At 38.0% G+C, this 17,330-nt stretch overlaps 1 protein-coding gene across 2 annotated transcripts in view; it reads left to right on the plus strand.

Annotated features, from left to right (window-relative positions):
- Positions 1 to 15,996, plus strand: part of LOC149213440 (uncharacterized) — a 42,157-nt gene extending 26,161 nt beyond the window's left edge. Inside the window, exons 2-4 of one of the 2 annotated variants that reach the window (XM_089392001.1) lie at positions 12,423 to 13,049; positions 13,386 to 13,564; positions 15,243 to 15,570. In XM_089392001.1, the coding sequence (XP_089248127.1) occupies positions 12,423 to 13,049; positions 13,386 to 13,564; positions 15,243 to 15,294 (858 nt within the window). In that variant the 3' untranslated portion in view covers positions 15,295 to 15,570. Of the gene's footprint in view, positions 1 to 12,422; positions 13,050 to 13,385; positions 13,565 to 15,242; positions 15,571 to 15,973 lie in introns of those variants that run through there. The other variant, XM_089392002.1, reaches the window with a different exon arrangement.
- The last annotated feature ends 1,334 nt before the right edge of the window (positions 15,997 to 17,330 follow it).

Here is a 17,330-nt window from a genome sequence, read left to right on the forward strand (position 1 = left end):
CAATGATTTTACTTTTTAGTAATTCAATATTTATTTGGCTACATAAATAAATTGTTGGCAATAAAATAAATTGTCGTGAGAAAATAAATTTGGCTGGTATTTTGAAATTCAATAGTGTGGCACTATTGGTTTTAGATTGTGCTATCAAGGAAGACCAGGACTGGATAGAGTATTGGACATATATGGATTTGTTGATGTAGATTGGGCTAGAGATCTTAGATCGCAAAAGATATACAAGTGGGTATGTGTTTAACCTATTTGGAGGAGCAATCAATTGGATGAGCAAGAGACAATTGGTTACGACACTTTCAATTACAAAAGTTGATTACATGGCTACCACTCATGCAAGTAAGGAAGTAGTATGGTTACAAAGATTGTGTTAAGTTATTGGGTTGGTACAACAAGCTGTAAGGATGGATTGCAATAGTCAGAGTGCAAAATTCCTAGCAGATGACCCAATTTGTCATTATACAAAACAAAGCATATTGATGTTTAATATCACTTTGTGAGAGATATGATTAAAGACAAAACGGTGCTACTGGTAAAGGTGGACACTTTAAAAAATGTTACAAATTTATTAACAAAATCTATGAGCACCAAGAAGTTCTTTTGGTGTAGAGAAACAATGGGAGAATGTTGGGTTTATCTTATATTCTTTGCACAATTACCTCCAAGCGTTGTACCGTGCGCTGAGTGTAATGCCCCCAAATTTTTATTGGGCGGTTTTTGCGTCCTTTTTTGGTGTTTTTTGGCACGACTTTCACTTTTAGCATTTTTGTAACACAAAGTTGTTTATCCCATGATTTTGTAATTACGGTTAAGGAACTAAGATTGTATTCTAGCCCAAGGAGAATGGCATTGGCAACTTTTGGATGCCGTAGGATATATATATTGTATTGTAATATTGTAAAGATGAAAATATTGAAAACTATTTCTAGATTTCTCAGTTTGGGTTTCCAAAGTAAACTCTGTGTTAATGTGTGTGCGCCATTGCATCTTTTCTGTTTTATGAAGAATCTGTTTGCAACGATCAATTGTATAGGGTTAAAACCACAAATTTAGAATATGTGGTGAAGTGTTGTCTTGCTACCATAAGTTAAAGCCTCCAAAAATTTGCTATGGGAAATCTATTTTAATTTATTTCTTGACATATTAATGAATTGTAGTAGAATGATCCCTCAATATATCCTAGTATATGAGACAAAACAAAAGCAAATCACTATTGTGGTGCACTATTGTGTTGAAGAAGTCACAAATAAGCATGAAAATGCACCTTAAACAAGTGTATAAATACTTTTCATTCTTCAAATGAAGATGGGTTGACCCTAACTTAGGACTTGGAATAAGTCGGCCTTATAAATGAGTGGTACAGGGCGACCCCTATTTAATTCCCTTTGACCTTGTCAAAAAATTCTACAGATTCCATTTGCTTTTATTAGATTGAATATCCTCTAAAGATGTCTATCCAATTATGGCCATAAAATACCCTAGTTAAGGGATCGTCCTTCTTGCCTCGTTAATGAATCTTTTGAATATGCAGTCAACAATTTCAACTAATATTTAAAATGAGAGGCATTATTTATCTCTAGCATACCTACACTCCTGAGTCATACATAAGAACCTGTTGTTTGATAATGTAAATGAGTCCAACAAACCACTGAAAAGACAAAAATCTACCATAGATTTTGAATCTCTAATCTCATGGCACTTGATTATCGTCCCTAATTTTGATGCCGTAATTTGCCACTGAAATTGATCCATATAAGCTAGATTTTGCCTTGGCTTCATAGATACATTGCCCCTTTTATCAAATGCTAATGTGGCATCTCTAAATGAAATATGATGAAGTGCATGAGTTGATTGCCCCCAACCTAGCTATGATTAATGTGTACAACAAACACTGAAGATATTGAAAGTCTTTGTATGGAATCAAATGAATATTGATAAAAAAAGCCATCTAGCCAACACAAAGCTCTTTGAAATTTCAGTAGAAAGGTCCTTCTATTGTGACTCAATGATACCATGAAGATAAACCCCCAATGGGTTTCATATGATCTAGTCTAGGAGTTATGAGAAGACCTCATAGGATTGCATGCCATTCTAAGCGTACAATGGGATCAACTTAGAGACAATTATCAAATATAGGCCCATGAGCTGTATCATAGAAAAACTACAGCCAACCATGTCCATACTATGGTCACGATGCAACCAAAAACCCCTACATGTGAAAATTTAAACTATTGCAACAACTGGAAATTATTCTCCCAACAATAAATCTAATTATGCAGTTTATTTGCTACGACAAACAATGAATAAAATCACAACTACAATTTTCACCATAAAAACGTTGCGGAAGATAAAACGCTGGAAACTGAGAAATTCTAGTGTGCGCACAAAATTTTGACACTGTTATTTTTGGATAATTGTCCCCGGAAAAACCCAATGTGGGAAAACTAGTGCAGCAGATGAGGGTTTTATTATTATTATACTTCAGTAAATTTGAGTAGAATAATTTGGATGCCAAACTGGCAATCCAATCTGAGAGAATCACTAGCAAAATTCTTGTGATGAATTTTCCTCACTCCATGACTGAAATTAGCTCTGGAAACTGGCTCTACAAGTCATCCTCTCAGCCCATGCGTCAGCCTCTATGCAAGCCTTGCATAGGACCTTCTGCTTTGCCTCCGGAAACTGCTGATTGTTGTTGTTGTTGTTGTCTTTGCCTTTGGAGATGATTCGCTAGACCTTCTGGACTGATTCCCGACCTTCTGCACCTGAATCAAACCCTCCTCTGACTAGATCAAACTGCCTTTGCGTGCTGCCTACATAGCCCTTGCACAGTCTCTTCGTGGGAAAATTCGCTCTCCCTCAAACTGACTCTTCTAGCACTGGAAACCTCCATCGGAATACTGCCTCACTCCTTTGCCACTGCTACTCGATCTCTCCTACCGAATCACCTGCACTGGAAAATTGAACTGTCTAGATCATTGAGTATCTACACTAGTGTGTTCTCCATCTACCCATCGACCTCTTCTTATAATCTCCAATTGGGACTCCAACGACCATGATTAAAACTTAATCGATGGTTGAGATCATTTCTGGATCGATTCGTTTGAGTTTCTAGATGATTCACACCTTTCTCAATTAATATTGATTAATTAACCCATTTCCCTAAGTTTAGACTTAGGAAATATTTAAAAATAAGCTAATAATATAATTGGGACACTTCTAGGTGGAATTTTCATAAACAATTTCTGGGTTTTGGAGAACTCATGTGTTTTAGCCTCTCCACAAAGTTTCGAGACTAGAGTACCTTCGATGCTACAAAAACTAACACTCTCTCTTAGCGAGGAAGGTGTTCTAGTGCTGAACTACTCCAACACCTTGTCTTTGGCCACTGTGACCACTTGCCACTACCCACCAACTACTGCACAACTCTGATGTTGCATCTGTGCTGCTGCTGACACTGCTATATTGATGCCAACTCTACATATTCACTGCAACTCCCTCCCACTGTTGCTGCTTCTACTGCAACTGAGAAACATCCGAAATATTTTGTCCCTGCTGCTGAAACGGGTTCTCCAATATACCCATATGTTCTCTGAAATAGAAGAACTTAGCTCTCCTTAAAGCTTTCGTAAGCATATTTGCAACCTACTCATCTGTGGGAACATACTCTAGTTGGACTGTTCCACGCTGCACACAATATTTGATGAAATGACACCGAATATCTATGTGTTTCGACCTGTCATGAAACATTGGATTCTCAGAGAGCTTGATGCAACTTTGATTATCACAATAGACATTGGTCACCTCCATCCTCTGCCTGAACAAGCTCACCAATAGCTTTCAAAGCCATATAGCTTCGCACGTAGTTGTGCTGGCTGCCATATACTTTGCTTATACAGAGCTCAGTGCTACTGACTTCTACTTCTTGTTGCACCAAGAAACTATCTTTGATCCAACGCTAAAGTAGTATCCAAAGATACTTTTCTTGTCTACTGAACTGCCTGCCCAGTCTGCTTCTGTGAACCCACATAGTCTGACGTCATCCCCTATGGTATATTTCAACCCATACTCTATTTCGTTGCGCACATACCTCAAAATGTGCCTCACTGCTGTCCAATGTACTATCATTGGTTCCACCATAAACTGAGTGAGAGTACTGATTGTGAACCAAATATCTGGCCTAATGTTGACCAGATACATGAGAGAATTGATGAGCTATCTATACAAGGTGGGCTCAACATCCTTGTCATCTGACACATCTATTTTCTTCTAGTTGGTGATCATGGGCGTAGACATGGGTCTACAATCTAGCATTCTGAACCTCTTCATAATATCTAAAACATATCTCCCTTGACCAAGGAAGATCTCCCCGTACTTCTGCCACACTTCCGGTCTTAGAAAATAGTGCATCAACCCCAAGTCCTTCATATCGAACTCCGCTGCCAGGTTGCTATTGCAGTCTTCTATAAGCCCTGATGATCCTGTTAAGAAGAGATCATCCACATATAAAACTAGGATGAATGGCTCATCCTCTACCATTAATTAGTAAAGTTTGGGATCTGCGTCACTCTTGATGAATCCCATCTGCTGCAAGTAGCTGTCAATCTGACCATACCATGCACTAGGAGCCTGCGTGAGCTTGTATAGAGCTTTCTTTAGCGGCCAGCCTACACACATGTGTGCACCTCTCATGAGTCTCAAGGCCCTTTGAATGTTCTATTTACACCTCCCCTATCACCCCGTTCAAGAATGTTGGCTTGACGTCCATTTGGTGAATCTTCAACTCCATTTGAGCTATTAGGGATATAACTGACCAAATAAAAGTGTTTTTGGCAACTGGGGCGAAGGTCTCCTCATAATCTATCATTTCTTTCTGTGCATACCCCTTTGCCACGAATCTATCCTTGTACTTCTCCACGTTGTCGTCTGCTGCGTAATTGATCTTGTAGATCCATCGAGAACCTACAACTGACCTGTCCTCAAGCCTCAACACCACCTCCCAAAACATCATTTGTCATGATAGAGTTGTACTCTTCTACCTGGCATCTATCCACACTGATGTTGTGTGGCTTCCTAAAAGCTGGAAGGTTCTGCAGCCTGAACCACTAATGCTTGGCACCTGTCAGGCTCTCTGCGCTCTCTCTTGTTTGTTCTAGGAGCTCCATTGAACTCCTCTGCATCTCTCAATGTCTGACGAACTTCTCTGCTAATTCGACCACTAGTGGTGGGAGGTTCAACCAAATCCTCCTCATCTTGCTTCTGCTGCTCTGTCTCCTGTGACCTCACTATATCCCCTGCACCTAAGGAAGTGCTAGTACTGGTCACTATATTGGATCCTTGTGACTGTGCCACTGGTGGTCCCATTGGCTGCCCTTGTGGTTGCGCCTGTTGTGGACCAATGGCGCTTCAGCTGGCTGATTCTGATCACCTACAAGCATTTCACGAGATCTCTTGAAAGCTCAATCTTCCATGAACTTTACGTCCCTTCTCACTACAATCTTCCTATTGCTAGTAATGTAAATCCTGTATGCCTTTGAGGTTTCGCTATACCCAATGAGGAACCCCTTCTCTGCAGTTTGGCCCAAATTGGTGCGCTTCTCATCTGGCACATGGCAATAAGCAATGAAGATCCCGAAGTGACTAACTTCTGGCTTCTTCCATGTGAAGACTCCTTCTGGCGTTTTCTTCCCCAATGCTTTATGAGGAGTCCTGTTTTGAATATACACTGTTGTGTTACATGCCTCTACCCATAGAAACTTGGGCAAATCTTGGTCATATAACATTGCTTTTGTAGCCCCAACTATAGTTTTGTTTTTCCTCTCTAACCCATTCTGCTGTGGATTGTATGGAGTTGTCCACTCTCTTCTGATGCCTTCCTTTGCACAAAAATCTGTGAAGTCTTTATCAATATACTCTCCACCATTATTTGAGCGAAGCACCTTGATCTTCTTCCTTGTTGCATTCTCCACGAGAGCCTTAAACTCCCTGAAACGATTGAAGATCTCATCTTTGGTCTTCAAGAAGTAGATCCAGGTTCCTCTGGAATGGTCATCAATAAAGGTTTCAAAGTATTCGGCCCCACTGAGAGCTCTAGTGGACATTGAGTCACAAATGCCTGAGTGTATAAGTCCTAACACGTAATTTGCTTTGTTGTCACTTCTTGGGAATGTTGCCTCAGTATATTTCCCAAGCACACACCCTTTGCACACATTCCCAAGAAGTGACAACAAAGCAAATTATGTGTTGTTGTCACTTCTTGGGAATGTTGCCCGTCGTGTTTCGTGCCAAGTTCTGAAACCCCTGTTACATGCCTCTACCCATAGAAACCTAGGCAAATCTTGGTCATATAACATTGCTTTTGTAGCCCCAACTATAGTTTTGTTTTTCCTCTCTAACCCATTCTGCTGTGGATTGTATGGAGTTGTCCACTCTCTTCTGATGCCTTCCTTTGCACAAAAATCTGTGAAGTCTACCAATATACTCTCCACCATTATTTGAGCAAAGCACCTTGATCTTCTTCCCTATTGCATTCTCCACGAGAGCCTTAAACTCCCTGAAACGATTGAAGATCTCATCTTTGGTCTTCAAGAAGTAGATCTAGGTTCTTCTGGAATGGTCATCAATTAAGGTTTCAAAGTATTCGGCCCCACTGAGAGCTCTAGTGGACATTGAGTCACAAATACCTGAGTGTATAATACTATAAGTCCTAACACATCATTTGCTTTGTTGTCACTTCTTGGGAATGCTGCCTTAGCATATTTCCCAAGCACACACACTTTGCACAAATCATTGTGTTTTGTGCCAAGTTCTGGAACCCCTGTTACTGTCTCCGTGAGCATCTTGAGTGCTCCATGGTGTAAATATCCATTCTCTTATGCGATAGCTCATTTAGTTCCTTCCCACCGCTACGGTCACTGCCTTTTAGTGCCATTGGAGAGTTGAGCTGCAACTTGTACAACCTGTTGCTTTGAACTCCAATCTGTCTCACCCTCTTCCAGCTCGAGTGTTTGACAAAAACCTTCTTCCTTACGAAGTGGATATCATAACCCTTATCCTCTGAAATCAGGTTCATACCCAATCCTGGCACATGCAATACCTCTGTAGCATTAATACTTGCTCCTGACTCCCTCTGAAAATCAATGCTACCTCTTCCCATTGGAGTACACTTCGACTTGTTTCCCATCGTAATCTGGAAGTCCATCTACTCCTTGTAGCTAGAGAAATATTCTCTAACCCCTGTCATGTGAGCTGACGCTACATTAGCTGAGCCTGTTAGGCAAGCAAATTCGTCCTCCAACCTGGAAGACAAATATGAAGCCCCCTGAATATCAAATGTGTCCATGGTCATACTGGAGAATTTACTAAGTGTTCATGTGTGCTATTTCTCTTCCACTTGACACTGATTTTGCTCAAACTTCTGCAAAACCCTCTGTGCCCAGATAAGAAAATCTACTAAGCAAAAACAATGATTTGCTTCATCGAAATTGCTTCCCGGCTTCGCTACTGCCTACTGGAACTGCTACTGGGCTCTGAATTTTCCCAGCCACCTGTACCAAAAGAATCGAACCCTCTGCCCAACAGGTTCGAATTCCCTGGCCAACTTCAACACAAATCTGGAAATCGTGCTGCCATACTCCCTTTGAATTTGAACGATTTCTCCCTTCCACTTCCGAGCTTCCTATCTGATCAAATTAGCTCTGATACCATGTGAAAATTTCAACTATTGCAGCCACTGGAAAATTTTCTCCTAACGGTAAATTTAATTATGCAGTTTATTTGCTACAACAAACAATGAATAAAATCACAACTGCAATTTTCACCATAAAAATGCCGCGTGCTGGAAATTGAGAAATGCTAGCGCACAAAATTTTCACACTATTATTTTTGGACAATTTTCCCCAAAAAAACCCAATGTCGGAAAACCAGTGCAACAAATGAGGGTTTTATTATTATTATACATCATTAAATTTGAGTACAATAATTTGGATGGAAAACTGGCAATCCAATTTGAGAGAATCACTGGCAAAATTCTTGTGAGGAATTTTCCTCACCCCATGACTGAAATCAGCTCCAAACACTGGCTCTATAGGCTGTCCTCTTAGCCCCTGCGTCAGCCTCTGCGCAGACCCTTCTGCTCTGCCTCCGAAAACTGTTGATTGCTGCTGCTGGCATTGTCTTTGCCTCTGGAGATGATTCGCTAGACCTTCTGGACTGATTCCCAGCCTTCTACACCTGAATTGAACCCTCTGGCTAGATCGAACCGCCTCTACGTGCTGCCTACACAGCCCTTGCACAGTCTCTTCGAGGGAAAATTCGCACTCCCTCAAACTGACTCTTCCGGCACTAGAAACCTCCATCGGAAAACTGCCTCACTCCTCTGCCACTTGCTACTCGATCTCTAACTCGATTTGTCCTGCCAAATCAGTTGCACTGGAAAATTGAATTGTCTAGATCAAAGAGTATCTGCACTAATGTGTTCTCCTTCTGCCCATTGACCTCTTCTTATAATCTCCAGTGGGAAATCCAACGACCACGTTTAAAACTTAATCAATGGTTGAGATCATTTCTGGATCGATCTATGTGAGTTTCTAGATGATTCACATCTTTTTCAATTAATACTGATTAATTAACCCCTTTTCCTAAGTCTAGACTTAGGAAATATTTAAAAATAGGCTAATAATCTAATTGAGACACTTCTAAGTGGAATTTTTAAAAACATTTTTTGGATTTTGGAGACCTCCTGTGTTTTAGCCTCTCCACAAAGTTTCGAGACTAGAACACGTCCAATGCTACAAAAACTAACACTACGTCCAGACTTGATATATGAATTGTAGGCCAGCAATATGGAGATAAATGGATGTACTTCTGTATCAAGAGAAGTTCTTATAACAGTTGAAGCAGCATATGGCAATGTTCCAGAAGTATCTTGCACTGAAATTACCTGCTAATCTGGAGATATATGAATTGTATACTAGCAATCTGGAGATATATGGATGTGCTTCTGTATCAAGGGGAGTTCTTATAACAAGTGAAGCAGCACATGCCAATGTTCCATCAGTATCTTGCACTGAAATTACCTGCTACAGTCATGCTATCAATGTTGTCTCTGTAACCCTGAGTTTTCCAAATTAAATGTTTGCAGAGCTATAAGTTCTCATGATACAGTTGATTTTGAAACACAAGTGATCACAGAGTTGCCAATGTCTCTTCCCGGGAAAGACTTGAACCATTGACTTCTGACAAACCATATTAAGAGGCACAAATTAACCCTTGGAAATCGAGTATGAGATGAACCTTTCAGCACTATTTTATTGTTGGAACTGCATGAAGGATCCAAACTAGGCCAACCTATGACTTACACATGAGAAAAGCTCTCAAACAGTATTGACTGTTGTTTCAATGTTATGCTATCTGCTGTCCTAAGTGGTGACCGGTCTGAAGTTGTATGACACTGATCCAACTATGAACATATGTGAACATCAGCATCCAATGATAAACCATGCTGCAAATTAATCCACTGCGACAAAAATCAAGTTGGGAACTTATGTCATATGAAGTGATAACAAGTCCATAATATGGTCATGTGGTTCATCACCTCTCAGTGTCATAAGTTTGACCCTTGCCTTAAGGTACCTCCATGGCTATGTTAAAGGTGCCAAGTAAATCTTGGTCTTAAGGAGAACATTGGGGTGGACTTGGGTCCATAGTATGTGCATGCAGGTTCTTATCTATTAGTGCCGTAAGTTTGACCCCTACATCCAAATGCCCTTATAGCTATGTTATGATGCTGGATGGAGCTTGTGGGAATGGAACCTCGGTCAATGTGTGAAACTCCTTATACCCCATTGCTAGTCATAAGCTTCATGGTCAAAGATTAAGAATACATTGTTCCTTCAGTTTCTTTGATCAGACATCAGGCAAGCCATAGTTTAAAAGTGAGTTCTTTAGAGTAAGTCATCCAATAATAAAAGATGGATTTTCTAATCAAGAATTAATGGATTAGGTGTGATTCTTGGTTAACTGCCAAGCACAACATTAAAAAAAGTATTTTTAATTGGTATTATCATGGAAATGGGAGGGACTATTTGTAGGGGTCCTTAGCAGGAATCCCAAGGTTACTTGGGAGCGGGAGTGGGGAGCGACATTTTCAAAAGCTCCCAGTTTGGGAGCGAATCGGGAGCGAATTTTATATAATATATATTTTTATATATTTTGATGCATATATGTCAACAAAAGCATGTAGAATGATGAATTAGATATAAAAAACATAAAAACATGGATTGAACCATATAACATCAATCATCTAGAAGTTATAATCCTCATCAACCACGTCCACAAGTTAGTAACATACAACATATCGAGTCTCATGATTCATCAATCTTAAAGTTTCAAGCTTTCAAAATTCGATATATAACATTTATCATCATTGATCACTAAAGTTGTAACTTGTACTTGTAACCATTACCATTACCAAGTAACCAAACGATAACAAAGAATATCTAACATGAAATGAAATGTTTCAACTTTCACGAAGCATCATATTCATAATTCATTACCAATGAGTTATAATTGCCAACTTCAAACTTCAAACTTAAATTGTCATATATTGTTTACAAAAAATATCATAATAAATATGAAAGAGTCAACAGTTATAAAAACTACTAGAAACTAGAAAAGACAAGTAAATCTATTATCTATTGCTAATGCTTGGGCCTCTTGCTGCCACGAGAAATGTCTAATTTCTGAGAAAGCATGTAGAATGATGAATTAGTTATAAAAAACATAAAAACATGGATTAAACCATATAGCATAAATCATCTAGTAGCTACAATTTTTGTCAACCGCAGGTCCACAAGTTACAAGTTTTGATTTATATAGCATGTAAGGGTGCACATAACCAAAATAGCATAGAGTGCAATCCATCTATGAATCGAAAATACATCAACAAACAGACTCTAGATGGGCTCTATCATCCAAAAAAATCATGCTACAACAAATTCCTACATATTATCAAAATCATTGCCTATCTTGGGATCTTTGTCATTAATATCACCCTCTAAGCATTAACATAAGATAGAAAAAATGTAGCATGTCAAGTCAAGATTTTGTTTGAGTGATTGGTACATTTTTAGTAGGGTCATGATAGAGGATTTCGACAACCAATGTCACTAACATAAGGTACATAGAGCGATTGGTGCTCTTGACGAGTTCCATATCCTAGTACATGACAAAATCCAATGGAAACATTGCAATCACCCCAATCCAGAAATTCTGAAAAACAGATATGTCTGCTGGATTTTGAGTGAGATCTAAAATTCTATTTTCTCCATATGAAATCCAATGAGGCAAATAGAAAAAATGTAGCATGTCCATTGTCAAGTCAAGATTTTGTTTGAGTGATTGTACATTTTTAGTAGGGTCATGATAGAGGATTTGACAACCAATGTCACTAACATAAGGTACATAGAGGGATTGGTGCTCTTGACGAGTTCCATATCCTAGTACATGACAAAATCCAATGGAAACATTGCAATCACCCCAATCCAGAAATTCTGAAAAACAGATATGTCTGCTGGATTTTGAGTGAGATCTAAAATTCTACTTTCTCCATATGAAATCCAATGAGGCCGGAACCACTCTCAAACATCCTGAGTCATTCCATGGTAATGTCAAAAATTTAAGTAAAAGGATGAGCTTGATCATTAGGCTGCCCCACTAAAAAAATCTTGTTTATTTGAAAAAAATTGCATTTGGAATGTGTTGCATAAAAAAATTTGCAAAAAAAGCAAGGGAGCGAAATATTTTTGGGGAGCGCTGGGGAGTGCGCTCCCAGGGTCGCTCCCGAGAGCGTGCTTCGGAAGCGGGTTCGAGAGGGGGGGCACTCCCCTGCAACCATGAGCAGGACTCCCAGATCAATATATTATGTGTAATATTGATAAGATAATTGTCATTTTTATGTTATAATTCATCATCAATTTTTAACTGTTTCTGGTTCTTTTTGTTCTGAATCTGGGTCCATGTACAGTAGTTCTCTAAGATCTTTGTTTATGCAATGTTATTAAATACAGTCGCAGTGTTAATGTTAAGTGTTTTCCTTGATGTGAATATTCTTTGTTGCAATTGAGTGTTATATTTGCCATGTCAACGTCATTGAGAATTAGTCATTAATCAGATGCCTGCTACATGGGTTCTGTTAATCTATCAATGTTTGACTGGTGGAGAATTGTCTAATCGGTGGATCATAAAAGTTTAGCTATTCAATTTTCTCTTTCTTGGATCTGTTTTAACATGAACATCTTAATCTTTATTTCCTAGAAACATTTTATTTCTGTAGATATCCAGTTAGAAGATTCTGTTTTATTTCTTAGTTTGTAACTAATTGGTGGCTGTTTACATGGTTTCGTGTCTTTCAGGAATGTCTTCGTTGTAGGTTCTTCAAATTAGATAGTGAAGAGTATGCAGTACCTGCTGAATTGCCTAAGTTGCTGACAAATTTAGGTCCAACAATTATTTCAGTCTATTTTACACCACAAGATGGGCAAATACTTTGGCCAGCATTCTTGAGTGGTTATGATAAGTGTTGCACGCAAACATCTGCATCTCAATCTGTTAAGCTGCTGTTTATGCTCTTTCATGAAGTAAGGAAAAGGGCTCAACTTCCTTCAAAGCTGAAATTTACAGATAATGAGATTGACAAAATTGATGGGCACTTCAGCGAAAATGACATCTGTGTATTTTTGTGGTTCTGTTGGCTTATGGAACATCATGCATGGTTTTCAGATCTACATGGAGAAAAAAATGATGCAAGTAGCATACAGCTCCCAGAAATAAATCATCTTGTAAGATCAGCAATGGTGATTTGTTCTGGATCTGACAGAGAAGAATTGCACCGAGAGAATTCAAGTAAAACATCATATGCAAATGTTGAAATAACAGCACCAAGTTTTTATTCATGGCTTTTTGCAACAATTCCAGGCCTTTCTCATTGCTTTCCACAGTATGTTCAGGGTGTCATTCAAAGGGCCAGTATAAGTCCCAATGTAAATATATATAAAACCATACTTGTTAATCATTATTGTTACTCTGTCTGACTTTAGACATAAGAAATCCACAGGCTCTATACTAAACAACTATTTGTTATTGCTCTATTAAACCAAAGAATGTCTGTTACCCATTTATCTCGTGAATTTCTATTATATTTCATCAATACTGGTCATTCTATCTCCTTATTATTTGTCAAAGTTTCTACTCTCAAGTTTCATGGATTGTGAAAGACATCAACTTGGAGCCTGGGTATAATTACCCATTGGTTAGTAACAGGCAGTATCATTACAGTGTTCTTTCTAAGCTGAGTTTTGTCCTCGTTTGATGAACAGGTTGCAGTCCAAACTCCACCACAAAAAGAAGTGCATTCTTCAGACGCAGCAGGGTTATTGACTTCTGGAACGGCATGGGCTATTGCTCTCACTATTAAAGCTCCATTAGGAGGAGAATGCCTGATGGAATCCTTTATGTCTGTGAGCCATTCTAGCATCCTTCCAGATCTCATATATAGGTTTGTATTATCCTTGTATCATTTTGGCTTATTGAACTTCTGCTCATGTCTAACTGTAGGCATCTTTATTCTACAAGTCTAGTTTGGGACTTGTCACAGAAGGGATTGCTTGTATTTATTATGCTAATTTGTACCATGCCCTGTGGATTTGCTATAAAATTTGACTTTTACTTAAAATTGTTTTATTGTGACTGATTTACTCTCTGAGGATGCAAACTTAAAAAATGAATAAATCCTCAAACAAGGAAATTATTGTTTTTCTCATGTTTATGTAGATCACTTAAAAGTAACAAAGATCTGTGTCACTGAGATCCATTATCATATACAATTTGGCGATTTGTTTGAAACGACACAAAAATGATTTTATATGAAAGCAACTCTGAATGAAAGGTGGACTTTAACAACTAAAGCATAGTGCTGAAATATTGTTCCTAACAGCGTATTTTTGTCAGAGATGAGGAAATATTGGTTGATTGAAGAGAGATAAAATGACCATAGAGTGACAATTAGTTACTATGTAACCAGTGTTGATTTTTTAGGGTACCTGCTAGAATTAGGTTTTTCTTGATCTGATAACTACTTCAATGGTCAATTGAACATTAGTTGCACATAACATTAAATTTAATATCATTTAGGAAGTTATACAGAAGAAAAACGTCAACTAATAAACATGAAAGAGAAGTAAAGTAACCATGAAATGGAGAGACAAAAGACACAAAAATTAGGCACACAGCCAGGGAAAAACCCAGTAAAATTTTTCCTTTCGAGAGGGAGAGAGTTTTCCAGATTCATTTATACATCATAAATAACAATAGCAGAATAATCACCAAACCAGGGCAAAACCCACAAGGGGAAAACACGGTAAAATTCTTCCTTATGAGAGAGAGAGAGTTTCCAAATTCATCTATACATCATAAATAACAATAGCAGAATAATGACCAAACCAATAACCAGAATCATGATGAAGTGCCATGTCAAAATGCAAATACCTGAAATTTCAGCCTCCCCTAGAATTTTGGCCTCCTAAAATTTCTGCTCTCCTGTAATTTTGCTGGATCAGAGATGCAAGAGACCAAATTGATGTCTCCAAATGACGAGAAATAATCTCCTTAATATAACCTTCAAGTGGGGGTCGAATGGGCCTCTTAGGGGCCCAGCTGACCTAATAATTTTGAAGGAAATTCTTAAAAAATTCAAATTTCATTTTTTTTAAAGATGAAAATACCGACCATGGCTACCATATTTTCCAACAATCAGTAATCACCATGTTAGGAAATCCATCGAAGGACCTTCTAAAAGGGGGTTTAAGTTACATTTGTCATGTCAGGTTATGATGGTAGACAAGCAAAGTTATTTTGGTAACTTGAAGCTAAAAAGTTAGCAGTGTTGGCTTCCATCTGGGGAAGATCACCTCACCTGAATATAGGCGTTCGATCTTTTGAAGGAAAACTTGCTTTATTTGAACACATCAATCTCTAGAATTATTTTCCAATCTGCTAAAGGGTAGAAATTAAGATTTTGCAACAGAAGCTGTTCAATGGTAGAATTTTGAAGCTTGGACTCATTAACAAGTTTATAGACCTGTTTTTCCTTTGACGTCTTATATTTTTTATTGGTATTGGTTAATGCTGTTTGGTCCTTATTAGCAGTTAATCATTGATTTCTGAATGTGCATTAGATATACAATCTGCTACAAATTAGCAGTGTTGGCTTCTAGCTGCGGAAGTTAGCAGTGTCTACAAGTTAGCGGTGTTGGCTTCCAGCTGGCGAAGATCACCTCACCTGAATATAGGCATTCGAGCTTTTCAAGGAAAACTTGCTTTATTTGAACACATCAGTCTCTAGAATTATTTTCCAATCGGCTAAAGGGTAGAAATTAATATTTTGCAACAGAAGTTGTTAAATGTTAGAATTTTGAATCTTGGACTTATTAACAAGTTGTACATACCTGTTTTTTCTTCGATGTTTTATATTTTTACTGGTATTGGTTAATGATGTTTGGTCCCTATTAGCTGGTTAATCATTGATTTCTGAATGTGCATTAGATATACAATCTGCTACAAATTATATGAGCATGATATGAAGGGTTGTGAAAGCTTTAAGTCTGAAGCAAATATAGGTTGTAGCATATGAATGTTTGCCAAGTCTGAAGCAAATCTAGGTTGTGGCATGTGAATGTTTGCTGATGTTAGATACCTACATATATATTGGACACATAACTAGTACACAAATTGAATGGAATAATAGTGAAACCTGCATGAAGGGTGTTTGAAAGGGAACAATTCTTTCTTTTCTGTATTGAATGAAACATCTGTACGTGTAGTTTTTAAAGTTGAAAACAGGATGCTTTCACTCTAAACATGGTATGAATTCTTTTTAATGCATCTCCTTTTTTGTGATGGATAACAGTTAGAAGTTGTTTCAATTGCAACAGCGTAGCAGAGCCCAGGATGCGTATCCACAACCATTAAATTTTGTACTCAGAAGTAGACATTCATTCATGGGAATGGAAATATATTCACTTACTGGATTTGCCTTAGGGCCCCCTCAGAAATGGACATGTATTCACTTACCGGATTTGCCTTAGGGCACCCCAAACCCGCATCTGATTCTGCTCAGAATCTCAGATCTCTACCAGATTCTTGTTTTTTTGTATTTTGGATTGGATCTCTTTCCTAAAATAGGATCCCCTTCTGGTATAAGTGGATCCATCCTGGGAAGATTTACAACCAGCTACATGTTTTGAACAATTTTTACCATTCTTATCTCTCAGAACAGTGATCACACACTTTACATGATAATTATTTATTAATTTGGTCAAAATTTGAATGATTTGCTTTTGTTAACCCCCAGTAGCACTTCTTGCTATTGAAGGGTTCAGATCCAACGAGACTCCATCACACTGGTTTCATTTCAGATACTTCTAGGGATCACCATGATGAAAGTTCTTAGATTCCATTTGATTAGATTCCAGGGAACTGCTATTTTTGGCAACTGCGTTTTAACTTGTTTCTGATATTTAGAGATCGCAGGCCTGCATGATAGAGATGAATACATTTTCTTGATCCTAGTGAACAAGCAAGTCCAATGGGAGTGTTTCCACTTATGTGATTACATTTTGACTCCTTTTTTTGGTTCTAATTTTTTGTAATAGGTTAATGCTGCATTTAGCCAAAATTTGTACTTTTCCTTTTTTTTTTTGGGAAACAATGTTTTTTTAAACGTGTGTATAATTAGTACTTTCTGTGTATTTTGCAAGTATAGATGGTAGTCATAGTTCCAAATGAAAAATGGAGGTGTGGTCTGAAGTTCCTCTGTTTGGAAGAATAAGAGTTTAAAGAATATTCTTGTATGGTTAAATTGTTCCTGGATATGACACTTAGTGGCCTTGTCTGTCATGTGAATTGTAACGTAGTCAAACCCAAAATTTGATTTCTTGGATAAATAAGGGAAGTCTGAAGTTTTGAAACCAAGTATGAACGGGTTGAACTGTCGTGAAGGAAGTTGGCTGCCTTGCTAAAAGAGTTTCCAGAAAAGCAAGGTATGGCACTTCTCAAAAGCCAACCTTTTCAAATAAAGCTTGTAAAGCAAGGAAATGCTCGAAACTCTACTGTTACCAAAATGTGGAAACTAGAATAGCGTATTTGACCTCATTAACATAAAGACATTATAATTACTTTTTTGGTAAAAGAGTTTCCTAGTAGTAAGGAGAAACTGTTAATTTTAGATTTTTAATTTTCCTAAAGATGGAATTAGATGGGAAAAG

This window comes from Pinus tabuliformis, chromosome 1_1 (assembly GCF_031772625.1).
Source record: "Pinus tabuliformis cultivar Carrire ecotype Pingquan chromosome 1_1, CPIR1, whole genome shotgun sequence".
In the NCBI taxonomy this organism is placed as follows: domain Eukaryota; kingdom Viridiplantae; phylum Streptophyta; class Pinopsida; order Pinales; family Pinaceae; genus Pinus; species Pinus tabuliformis.